This window comes from Aethina tumida, chromosome 3 (genome assembly GCF_024364675.1).
Source record: "Aethina tumida isolate Nest 87 chromosome 3, icAetTumi1.1, whole genome shotgun sequence".
NCBI classification, from domain to species: domain Eukaryota; kingdom Metazoa; phylum Arthropoda; class Insecta; order Coleoptera; family Nitidulidae; genus Aethina; species Aethina tumida.
In genome coordinates this window covers 18791014-18803719 of record NC_065437.1, presented here as the reverse complement: position 1 = coordinate 18803719, position 12706 = coordinate 18791014, and the positions used below count along the sequence as shown (strand labels likewise).

The window sequence follows — 12706 nt, the reverse complement described above, 5'->3', positions numbered from 1 at the left end:
AAAGACACGCGTCAGATAAGTGTACGTAGACATTTATTTAAAATAAAATAAGTTTTTTATCATACGGTCCTTACAAAAACAATAATTTTCGTAGTCCCCAAATAGATATTTGGTATGTAAATGCATAATTGGATTACCAGTTCATGTGAGCAATGGATTTTTATAACTTTACTAAATTTCTCGTATTGTGCACGTGTTTATATAGTCCTGATGAATATTTATGATGTGTTAGCTCAAAATTACCACTACGACAATATTACCTTTAGAATTTTAAGTGATTCAGTTTAATGTTTAAAAGCATTAGCATACTGAAAATGTTTATTTAATAGCATCCACAAAATGTTTAGAAAACATTTCGTAGTATAAGTTGAATCCCATTCCGGAAAGGAAAAGCGGAAAAAATTTCTTGACAAATGTAATTTTAAAAAATTCAATTTATTCATTCTATAGTGAATATTTAAACTTTAAGTAACAAAAACAAATATATTTTTCCTTTTAACTCTTCATAGATTAACTGTATAAGCTTGGACACTTTAAATAGTTTTGTAACATAAATCTTAGGAACTATCTATCACGAAACAATGTTTACTGCAGCAAGTGCACGCCAATATTTCATGGATAATACCAAATGACTGAGATTAAATTTAAGTGTTTGCCCATAAGCTTGACTTTACAATGTTCGAGTTGAAACTGCTTATATATTTTGTTTAATGTAGTGCCTATATCTTATTTTAACATGTATCGATAATGCAATTATTATGACAGAAGTACTTGAAAGACAAAACATTTTTATATTTTTTAAATGCATACATTAAAAATGTTTATAATTTATATGTATACACTAAAATGGCTTTGCTATATATTATAATATGTTATAACAAATAAACAGGATCGTATTTCAGATGTCATGCCATTGTGTAACAATTAAACTGTCAGAACTAAATAATTAAAATAGCTGTCTGTTCATGTCTGGCATTACGCAGGATTCGTGCCAATGTACAATAAACAACCACTTAAAATCGAGCTCGTAGACCACAGTGTAAAGACGTTCTGCCTTATCAGAGGCATGTGAGTACAGTAGACAAGGGTGGTTCGTGCATATGTATTATCAGATAATGTTAGGGTGCTGAGACAAGTGTGATAACCCTGATAAATGCTTTCTACCAGGGTTGTGTGAGATTCCCATCTTTTTGGTGAGGTAAACCCTCTGATGTTGTCAGATCTTGGATGGGTTTTGTTTCTAGCAATTTTAATTTGAATTCGGGGAAATTGAGAGCTTTTCAGGGTTTCTGAGCTTATTGTTAATCTGTTCTATGTCGAGTGCCGTAGTTCTGATTGCGAAACTTTTTCAATAATACTTATTAATGTCTTCTTAGGTATTTTTTCAAACTACTAACAAAAGTGAAACAACGAAATGTTACAATCATATTGTATGCATATTTCAAAGTTAAAAAAAACTTATTATCATTTTAAAATAAACTAACGGAAATATTAATTTAATTATAATATAAATTAAATAAAAAAAATCAGAAAAATAAAGTAAATTGAAAGTTAATTAATCAAAAATTATTTATTTTAAATAATATAATTTAAGATTTACTATAAAATTCTATCAAAATGTATGTTATATTAAGCTTAATATATATTATAAAGTTTATAGACATAAATGAGTTATCTATTAAATTGTCTAACCCTGTTGGAAATTTATGTGGAAACGAATAATGTATATTATATCGTTTCCTAACATCGTTCAGCTTTTAGAAATATTATAAATTTTATGGTCACTCCCAAACGGCCGCTAACTGGATATTGTAAATTCGGCGTTACTGGAGGTTAAAGCTCGAGATTCAGAGTGCTTTGATCAGACAAGTGAACACTCCCAAAACACTTCGAATCGATACCCCGCTTCCTAGGAACAATCGCACTCCACTTTCAATGAAAAACTCCGGTCCCTTCGCATCCACAATTCTCCGACTTGGCCTTATCTTAATCGACATTCAATTCGCGACAACTGTCACAGAAAGATACGATTTATGTTAAATACGGCAATTTATTAAGTGTTCCTTAATAAGTGGATTCTTTTGTGACTCGATTTTACAAAGTCCAGATGTTTACAATACAATTTTATCATTTTCCCGTCGAGCGGAGAATCATAAATCGTTTTCTGTCCCTCGTTTTGAACCGAATTCCTCAACTGAAAACTTTTGATGTTCGTTGACTTTAATTGCTTAAAAGCATGTACCTATAAATATAATTTTCATTGTGCAAATTGATAATATATATTATTACAAATATTTGTTTGGCTTTTAAAGGAAATAATTAAAAAAGTGAGTGGCTCCCTGAATATAAAATTGAACATATTTATTAACAGTAATGCAATCGATTGATTATTGGCCGTTAACGTTAGAGTTGGTACTTTGAGAAATGCCTTATACGTAAATAGTATTTATCAAATACCATCATTTTAGTTCCGTGTTTAATTGACCTGATTATGGTTATTAATTGGGAATATATGTGCGTTGAATTGCCGAAACCTGATGACACTTGTAGAACTTACATTTAGTATATGTATATTGATTGTGGTTGATCATTGCAACTGACTCTCGTGAACATATTCAGATCAAATCACTTACAAATGTAGCTTTCATATGACTGTTAAACTACTTGAATAACACTGACGTGTACTTGAAAAGGTAATAGAGAACTTAAAAGCATATTTAGAATAGGATGCACAGTGTGCAATTCCTACTATTAATTAAATACACACATTAAATTTATGTAATACAATTCTAAAATTTGCCTTTTTATTATCTGTGACGGAAAGCCAAAGTTACTGACAAATCAGCTTACTCATTGGTCTATACTTTTTAAATTTTGGAAAAGAAAATTTAAATTATTTATTAAAATATTAATTTAATGATTACGTAAATAATATCTAAGTGTGGGAATATTTTAATATCACGAATTTATATATAAGTCAGATCCTCCACGTATGAAAGAATACTTAAAACCAGTAAAAATAAAGATAACATTAATATTTAAAAGCCTCTTGGAAGGTGGAAGTTAAGTTAATAAGAGAAATGCACAAAAACAATATATAAAAGCGACATTCATTTCTTTCGTTGATGCTTTTCTCTCACAAACTTTTCAACGACGCATTAACCTAATTATATTTATTTTTTTATTCAATTTTACTTAGATTAATAATTACTTGAAATCGTTATTTTAAGTCCTTTTTTAACTTGTCATTGATTTTTTGTAATATCATGTATTATGCATAAATTGCAAATATGTAAATTTTTATAAAAACACTATCCACATTTGACTAATTATATCACTCATCTGGTCTTCATGTATAAATTCTTTCTTACTAGTGGTCCTTAATGTGATCCTTAATTGGCATCTTTTCTGTGCTAGACTGTCCCAGTTTATTATCTTCAGTTCCACTTCTGGAACTTTCTTAGGGTCAACCTAACGACCATTAAAGTTAGGACAAATACAACGCACATGAAATAGCCGTCACGCATCGGCTGAGGATGTTTTCAATTGTTGAATATGAAGGTTTTTTTTTAACAGAAATACTAAGATACTTAAGCTACACGAAATTGTATTTTTTGTACATGTCTGAGAAATAGTTGTAGTCATTACAAACAGAACAAGAAAAAAAAACAATTTTAGCTAGAACCAATTTATGAGAAAAATGTCTTCTGAAATCATTTAATTTCGCTCCACTTAATCCACCATAAGCCTTAATATTAACCTTAAAGAGAATTGGGATATGTAATTTTTCATAGTGACTTTCTCTAAATATTTTCGGCTTTGTGACCTGTGTGTAACTTCAAGATGAAGTAGAACATTTTATATACAAAATTGTACGACATATGCAACTTTTTTTTAAATAAACTGGACAATATTTATATTAAAAATTGTTTAAAAGTAAATGTGCAGAAATCCTAATTTCTAGCACACAATCTAGTAAATTATCTTTAAAATCCAGGACTTTTTTCAACTTTTTTTTAGAGCATCATCCATTTGTGAATTTATAAGATTCAGAATTTCACTATACTTTCTTTTCTAATTCGATGAAATGGCAAATCCTAATTTGAAGTAAATCACCATTTAAGTTAACGAGTGATTTATTTAGCATCTCATCCAATTTCTTTCCCCCTACGTTTAAATAAACGTATTCAATTTCAGCTCAGTAATCGAGCATGTTAATTTTCACTACCCTATTAAAAAACATTTTGTTAAATTGTTTCTCACTTAAGGAAGAACATATTGAACTTAATTTATTCCAATTTATTTTAAACTACATCAATCGATTGAAAGGAAAACTTGAAATAAGAATATCTGCATATATTTAATAAATAAAACATAAAGTTAATAAATTAATTATTTTATTTATATAAAGTACATAAATTACACGTCAACTACTTCCTAAACCTACATTATAAATAAATTAATTAGTTTCGTATACTATATATATTCGTATATTTATTAATAGTAATGCAATCGATTGATCGATTGCATATTGAACTTAATTTATTCCAATTTATTTTAAACTACATCAATCGATTGAAAGGAAAACTTGAAATAAGAATATCTGCATATATTTAATAAATAAAACATAAAGTTAATAAATTAATTATTTTATTTATATAAAGTACATAAATTACACGTCAACTACTTCCTAAACCTACATTATAAATAAATTAATTAGTTTCGTATACTTTGGAGAACTCTATTTTAATTATTCAAACTAATATTTATTGGGGTAAAGTTTATACAACTTTAGTTTCGAAGAAGTCACGAGTGAATATGTATATTGGATCCTACTAACTCACTAACAACTCTAATATCATTTAAACCTGTACGCAAATAAGTAAACTTGTCACAAATAAGTATAATTACAAAATAATTACACTCTCAATTTTCTTCATAACAAAGTATAGTTTGCTCTAAAGTAAACTTTTTTGAACAAATTTAATTGAATCATAATGACCATAGTTCAGCCTCATGTAATATGCAGGTACTAGAAATACTATTAGTTAATACATTTTAAACATGCACTCTCAGACTTAATGCATTTAATATTTGTTTATTTTAATTTTTAATTCTAAGGATACCTGTTTATTTTAACATATAACATGATAATTGTTTTTTTAGACTTGTAGTTATATTAGTTAGTCGCAATGCTAACTTAAACATAAAATAAATCATATAATAAAAATGTTTGAAAAAGTGTAACTGATAATCCAATTATCTCTAAAAAATACACAAGATTTTATATTTCTTTGAGTCAACACGAAACCTATAATTCTTATCACGCGATGAGCAACTCCGAGATTTCTAAACTAGCTGCTGCAGTCACGTAGGTCTACATAAATAAAGTGCAAAGAATTCACAATAATTAGAAAAATATTATAGATAAATTTTTGAAAGGTATGAAATCTATTTTGATTTCAAATTATCTGACAACATTGTTGACGCAACGATCATGAAAAGATGTTACTCGCGAGTAAAGCATAAAGTTCTACATCATTTACAATCGTACAGTTTATGTTGCACGCCTTCTGGGAGAATAAAAGTGGTTATGTATCTTCCGTAGTGACAGTAAAAAGGTTTTTGTACTATGACGAGTTCTTTGATACCGAGCAATTTTCCTAATTAAACTACTCTACGCGATAATTTAATATTGGGAACCAATTTAAACGTGATGTAAAGGATGTTGCTTTAATAAATATTAATACATATGTAATCAACATAAAATTTTCTCTACTTTAACGGAAGAAACAATAATATTTCCAACCTTAATATTGATATTTATGCTTAAATAAAAAGTTTTCACAAAAATGTTTTAACGATATTTGTAAAGGAAAATATTTAATTTGAATTTCAAATAACTTCACATAAAAACTGAATTGACGTATTTCTGTTTAGTATAAAAACATAATATGATATGGAACGAGTCTAAAAAATAAATCACCGGTATTCTATAGAGAATAATAAACATACATAAAACATTTATTTGAAAGCGTTTCATCTCTCGGGCAGTCCCGCTCCACAAGCCAGTGGTGGCGGGAGGCCGACGGATCAACTGCAAGCCCAATCCTCACCCAGGGAGGTTCTAGGACCTTCCTCAGATTGGGCTTGTTCTTCCGGGAACCAGTTGACAGGGGGCTGGCATCTTTGTCAGTCCCGTCTTCTGGTTCAACTTCACCCGTGTATGTATATACACGCCCTTTCCTCCATATGTGCTAGCACATATGGTTTCCAATTGGTTATGATCTCCGGATCGGTGCCCGGAGGGGGGTTTACACTTTCCCCTCTCTGTCCCCAGAAAAAAAAAAAAAAAAAAAAAAAAAAAAAAAAAAAAAAATGAAAGCGTTCTTTAATAGGATTTTGAATATCAATACCTCGTAAAAATATTTTTAACGGTCTAATTGAGATTTATAGATTTAAATAAAAAATGTTTGGAGGATGAATACAATTAAATTCTTTTCAATTTATCTCATAACATGCATTTTGGTAATTTTTATTACTTTTATTGTGTTCGGATATAGCTTATAGAATATTTGATCTATCTAAAAGCATTTGGTTCGACTACATTTTGAGAGAGACCTCAAGCATGACAGAGATGTGAAAATGAAAGTGATATTCGTCTCAAAATTCAGTCGGATCAAACACTTTTCTATAGGTATAATACACTGTTCGTAAAAGAATTGTATCTTCAACAGCAGAAACATCATTGCCATTGACGATAAGGAAAGACAATGCCAAATCATGAATGATAAACTAAACTTTGTTTTCAAATTTGAAATTTCTATTGGTAAGTATGTAATTGTCAACACACTTGTCATGTATGACGATTAATTCATTTAGAGATATTAAATTAATTCAATTTGAAGGTTGATTTAATTTATTTTTTATACAAAAATAAAACAGTAATATATTACTTTTAAAAAATCATTGTTAACAATATATACACTATAAATCTCACATTTAAAAAACCTACTTCATCAATGCCTGTTGAACAATTTAACGACCTCTCTGTTATGCCCCTTTAAAGTGGTGTGTGTATATACGAAAACTCTGTATAATCATATATTTTTATTGGATTATTTAATTTTTTTAAATTTTTGAACAGTTATTGCCAAAGAAATACTATTCATTTTTAGTCATAAATACAGGAGAAAGTTCATTTATTTGAATATATTGTTATATTTTGTTATTAAATTGTGTTTATTATTTGAAAGCTCTAAAACTTTTTTATGGGTTAAAAATGTGATAAAGTGCCATAAATCGTAAAAATTTTTTTTATGACAAAAATTAACTTAAAGCAACAGAAGTCGCACGATTTTACTTTCGTCGATTTATAAGCGGCATTAAAGTGCGATGAATCCAGCATTACAAAGAGTCTTCAAGCAATGCATTTCATCAAGAGGTTTTAACGAATTGATTTCACATTCATTATGTGAAGACAACAAAATAAATAAATTTTCAGCGGACGAAAAGTAGGTAAACCTAATAAAACTTCTTCTTCTAATTTTTAACCCAAGAAAGATTTTGAAGACTATGTACAATTGTGCATTACTCCTCACCAATAAACCTAATCTGATCAGTATCAGTATTTTTATTTCCCGACGCGAATTTACTTCTAGAAAGTTTACAAAGAATTGTTGATCTATATTTAGTTAAATAAAAGTTATTTTAGAGAATGTTGTTATTTTAAAGTTAAACATCAAAAATGTAGGTTACATTTTCCGATCCCTAATATTTAGTGAAGTAAAATTAATATTACCCAGCTATAATATCTATAAAATTCCAAGCGCTTTTAAATTAAATTATATTGCACTGAATAATTTTGTAAAGCAACATTTTCGTAGTTGAGCTTATCCAATTAATTTAGACTGATATTTTACCGATAAAACAAAGAGCTTGTATGATGATAAATTTTTCAATAGTATGTGTACCAAAAACTTTAATTTACATTAAATTTATCATTTAATTAATTCCTATGTAAAACCGCTGTATAATTTATCTCGCACAGGTTTAATTTACACTTGAAATGTTATTTTAATTGAAACACACATCAAAGATCTGTATTCAAAATACATACGTGTATCAACCAGAAATGCATCACCGGAAAATTTAATGTGAAATGTGCGGATTAAACACATGTTTCCAGTTTTAATATATTCTTGCTGGTGTTGGAGTTTTAATTTAATTTTCGCTGGTTTGCGGATGCTACGAATTTTAACTGAAATTTTTGCCGCAGTTTATTATTATCGAAAAAGTATTTGAAACTTTCCTAATGGTGTGACACTGCAAACACACTGAAGTATACTTAACGTGATGGTTATAACAATGTGTCAGGGTTATTCGAAAAATATCCTCATTATAGGCGTAATTTGCAAACGTTAGAACTTCACAAAGTCGTTACAACAATTTATATACGAACGAAAATTACTCTTCCATTTTATTCTTTCCCGTAACCACTCAGGCTTTGTATTATTTCTAGTTGAGGGAATAAATTGTGTTTTACACAGTAGGCTTTCAGGGACATTGTCAGAGTTTATTTATGAGCGTGGTTCTGTACGCAGATTATACACTCAACTTGCCATAACAACGTCTTTTTTCTTAATATCATATTGTAAAGTGGAAAATTTATTGTGAGAAAAAAATAACGTGTGTTCCATATACCTATGTTGACTTGAATAGAAAATTATTCATGAACGACAAGGCTTACTGAGTTTATTTTTAAACACAATTGTGGAGCTAAAAAATCTACTTTCGTTTAACTACTAGAAAATATAATCATCCATATATATCCATTTATGCATAATACCATTGTGTTTTTCATTAATAACTTACGTGTATATTAATTTGCAATAATATAATTTTTCAGATACTTTTTGAAAACATATAAAATCGATAATAAACTTGACAAGGGGAAGTTTTTCTACTTTATAAATAACGCATTCGCCAATATTGAAAGTTGTATTAAGATGACAAAATTTTTTGTTACCACATATTTTCAGCTTATATATAACTGGAATAAAAAACTTTATGATTTATTTACCCAAGGAAAGGAAAATCAGTCACATACTTAGAGTTGTCAAGATATATGTAGGTATTTGAGGAAGTATCGTCACATTTTTTTTATATATTTTTAAATTATTTATCAGGGCTACACCCGTTATAAATTTAACGCTGATACAATTTATAATAAATATGATTTCTGTAGATAAAATATTAAATTAAATTAACTAATTAAAACTGCTTATAGTTTCTAACAATAGAAAAGGCAAAATGACTGAATATTTATGCTTTATTCCTGGTCTAGAAATGTTGTGAACAATAATTATCTTAAACTTGCTTTTATTTTCATTTTAGCTAGTTCTATGAGAATTTATTTTGTAGAAATTTAAGCTTCCGTTGCTTAAATGTTTATTAAAGTGCTTTAAATTTAAGTGGCTATTCCCTTCTGGCACCTTATTTACGTCGAACAGAAATATCAGGTCTCAAGCTTGGTTTTAATAAACGTATTATTAATACATGGTTGGCAGAAGTTAGAAAACACAGGATTTTATTTTAATTATTATTTCAGTTATATAAATTTGGAATCTGATATTTTATTATCTTGAGAGATAATATTACTTATTTTTTGTACAAAAGTATAATTAATTTGGTTCCTAGAAAAACTAGAACAAAAAAAAAAACAATTTATCAGTGTATAAAATGTAATTGTTACCCATATAGATAATTTCAGATTTTACCACTTCAATAATATAATTAATAATTTAAATCCAAGCAACCTTTTGATGGATAAGAATTAATGAAGGTTTCATTTGATTTATGTTTTTGCTTTTGAGTACTTTTCCGAATTTAGTTTGAATGTGTATGCTAAGAGAAAGAGGCGGCAGCTTCACAAGCTGAAGCTGCCAAATGTAGCGGTTGCTGGTCGTTGCCGATTGACTTACAGTGCGGATGGCAATTTCGAAGTGACCTTGGCTACCAAAGCCACGATCTACCACCAGGGCTTGGTCGAGTGGAAGCCTCCGGCCATTTACAAGTCCTCGTGCGAGATCGACGTTGAGTATTTTCCGTTTGACGAGCAGACGTGCGTCCTCAAATTTGGTAGCTGGACATACGATGGATTCAAGGTAAGTCTACGGACGTAAGCTGTTCTGAGGTGTTTCTGTTATCTTTGCATTTGAGGAATTCATTTTAAGTGCAAAAACTAATATTCCCGTTTACTCGGATGATAAACGGAGCAAACAAAAATAAATATTAAAGGACAAAAAAGTTTATACCCCTGTAATTGGGTAAATAAGTGTGAAGGAGAACAGAACAACCTTCTGGAAAACAGGAATCGTCATATTTTCATATAAACTCCCCCAGGCATAAAAATCTTAACCCAAATAGCGTAAATAATGTCCTCGAATGCAACGATCGTTTTCTAGAATTGTGAGCACAATTGTGTAAGGCTTGAAATAACTTTACAGGATGGCGGAGATCTATATATATATATTTTATCTTCTTGTATAATATAAGTATTCCAAATTGCTGACCATCGGAGATTGCCACCTAGATAGCCGAACTCCTTTCGATAAATCAACGAGTCTCGGGACCAAAATTGATTTAAGTTTGTATAAAGGAGAAAGTTTTGGAAGAATGTTCGATGATACATAGATTCTTGGAAAAGGCGTGCTTTAAGAAGATATGTAGATTTCAGTCTTATAGATGTCTGCTTACATCACACGTCAAACTACAGGATAACAATATAATTTTGTTATAGAAATCATTTTAATCATAACAATATGAATATGTGAAAAATTGATATATTTTTATATATCCTTCAAATCTTTTTCAAAAAGTCTAATCTCCACAATTTCAGTTTAAATAATGAAAAAATCAAAACTGATGGTTGACAACATCTCATATTTCTAAACGAAGAGAGTATAAAAAAGGACACATATTTGGTTATATTGTAAAGAAGCATCACTTGTTTTCATTTATTTGATTGAAATTGAAGGAAATTTACTTGATTACCTATTTTTAAACTGTAATACATTTTATAATATTCCTGAAATATGTTATACTTTAATTTTTTATACAAAATTCAGTCCATATGGTATTTATAAATATTTGGATTTGCTTGAATAAAACTATAGTATATTTTTGTAATACATTGTTAAAACTCGATTTTCATTATTACTACTGTCTATATTCACCACACATTTTTCTATCAATAAAAAATATTCAATTAGCAAAAATAAATAAAAACGCGTCCGTTTTTTTGAAAACAATTCAAGCTTTCTGCACATATAACATAAAATTTCATCACAACAGGTGCGAAAGTTAATTTATATTTGGTTCGAATCCCGTGTGGATTAAAACAGAAAAACGCCGATCCACGTAAAAACGTCGGCAAAAAGCACGTCTAATCCCGCAATCAGAACACCTCGAACAGATCCGGGGAAACGAAAAACATCGTCGCCAATTTTAATTACGTCGAGTGTCCAGTTGGAGTTCGGTGACGAAGGTGCCGGTGTCCGGGGATGTCAGCGGGTTCCGGTCCCCGTGGACGGTCAGAATGGGACGCGTTCCAGAACTGTCAATGTGTTTTCTTGCAGCGCGGACGGCAACTATGAGGTCACGCTAATGACCAAGGCGACCGTCTACTTCAATGGTTTGGTGGTCTGGCAACCGCCTGCTGTTTATAAGTCCTCGTGCGCAATTGACGTTGAATTCTTTCCGTATGATGTCCAAACATGCGTGTTGAAGTTGGGAAGTTGGACTTACGATGGGTTTAAGGTTCGCGTGGTGTTATGTTGACTGATGTTTGTTTTAGAGACTTACGCTCCCTGTACATATCGACTGTTTACACTTGGGAAAGGTATAAAATTATACGAAGCTTTACGTTTGCTCACTTTTTCGACCATTCGCATAGCATGCGCTCCTAAAAAGTGTTCCTACAAATCGATATATATTCTATCTAACAAACACACAAATCACACATTCAATAATCATTTTATATTTTATAACAGTGGCAGAAGAAAATACCTTAATTTGAAATTTTCTATTAGAATTAAAATTAAACTTTAATTTTTTAAACGTATTTTTGTATTAACATGATCATATTATAAACCGATTTATTATTAATAAAATTATCCATATATTAATTTAATCTGCTACTGACAGTTACTAGTCATAAACATAATTCTGTGTGAAGCATTTTTGTTAATAGTCATCAATAAATAAAGCCACTAGTTAGACCTTTATTGCCCCTAATTGTTTATGCTTATTCAGGCTGTAAAATCTGCAATTTATGACTCACCATCCACTAATATTGAATGTATAAATAAAACTCTATTTTACGTTCCCGTATTATTCTATCGATAAAATTCCAGTTCAGTTTCCATTCTTTTACAAAATAATACATTTTTATTATTATGATTATTTCAAATTTTATTTGTGGACGCTTTTTAGGACTGCACACGAATAAAGCTTCAACTTATAAGGTTTCATTAAATGAAACAAGAAAACATGAAACAATGTGAGTTGAATGCAAATATTTTTTTCAGGAAAAAATATTTCAAGATGGTTCAGAAATAGTTGAGCAAAATTTATGCCGGATTTTCGTTAGTAATCGGATAAGTTTTCTATGGGAATCAATTTAAGAATTTAAATGGCGCAGCAT

At 29.6% G+C, this 12706-nt stretch overlaps 2 protein-coding genes across 2 annotated transcripts in view; one reads left to right on the top strand and one right to left on the bottom strand.

Moving 5' to 3' along the window:
- The window catches only part of LOC109593864 (troponin T), a 168468-nt gene extending 159836 nt beyond the window's left edge, over positions 1-8632 (bottom strand). Inside the window, exon 1 of the mRNA XM_049965535.1 lies at positions 8623-8632. The gene's annotated coding sequence lies outside the window, so the exon portion shown is untranslated. The remainder of the gene's footprint in view (positions 1-8622) is intronic.
- LOC109593859 (acetylcholine receptor subunit alpha-like) overlaps positions 1-12706 on the top strand; it is a 77206-nt gene that overhangs the window by 47482 nt on the left and 17018 nt on the right. The window contains exon 4 of the mRNA XM_020008975.2: positions 9986-10166. Coding sequence (XP_019864534.1) covers positions 9986-10166 — 181 coding nt within the window. The remainder of the gene's footprint in view (positions 1-9985; positions 10167-12706) is intronic.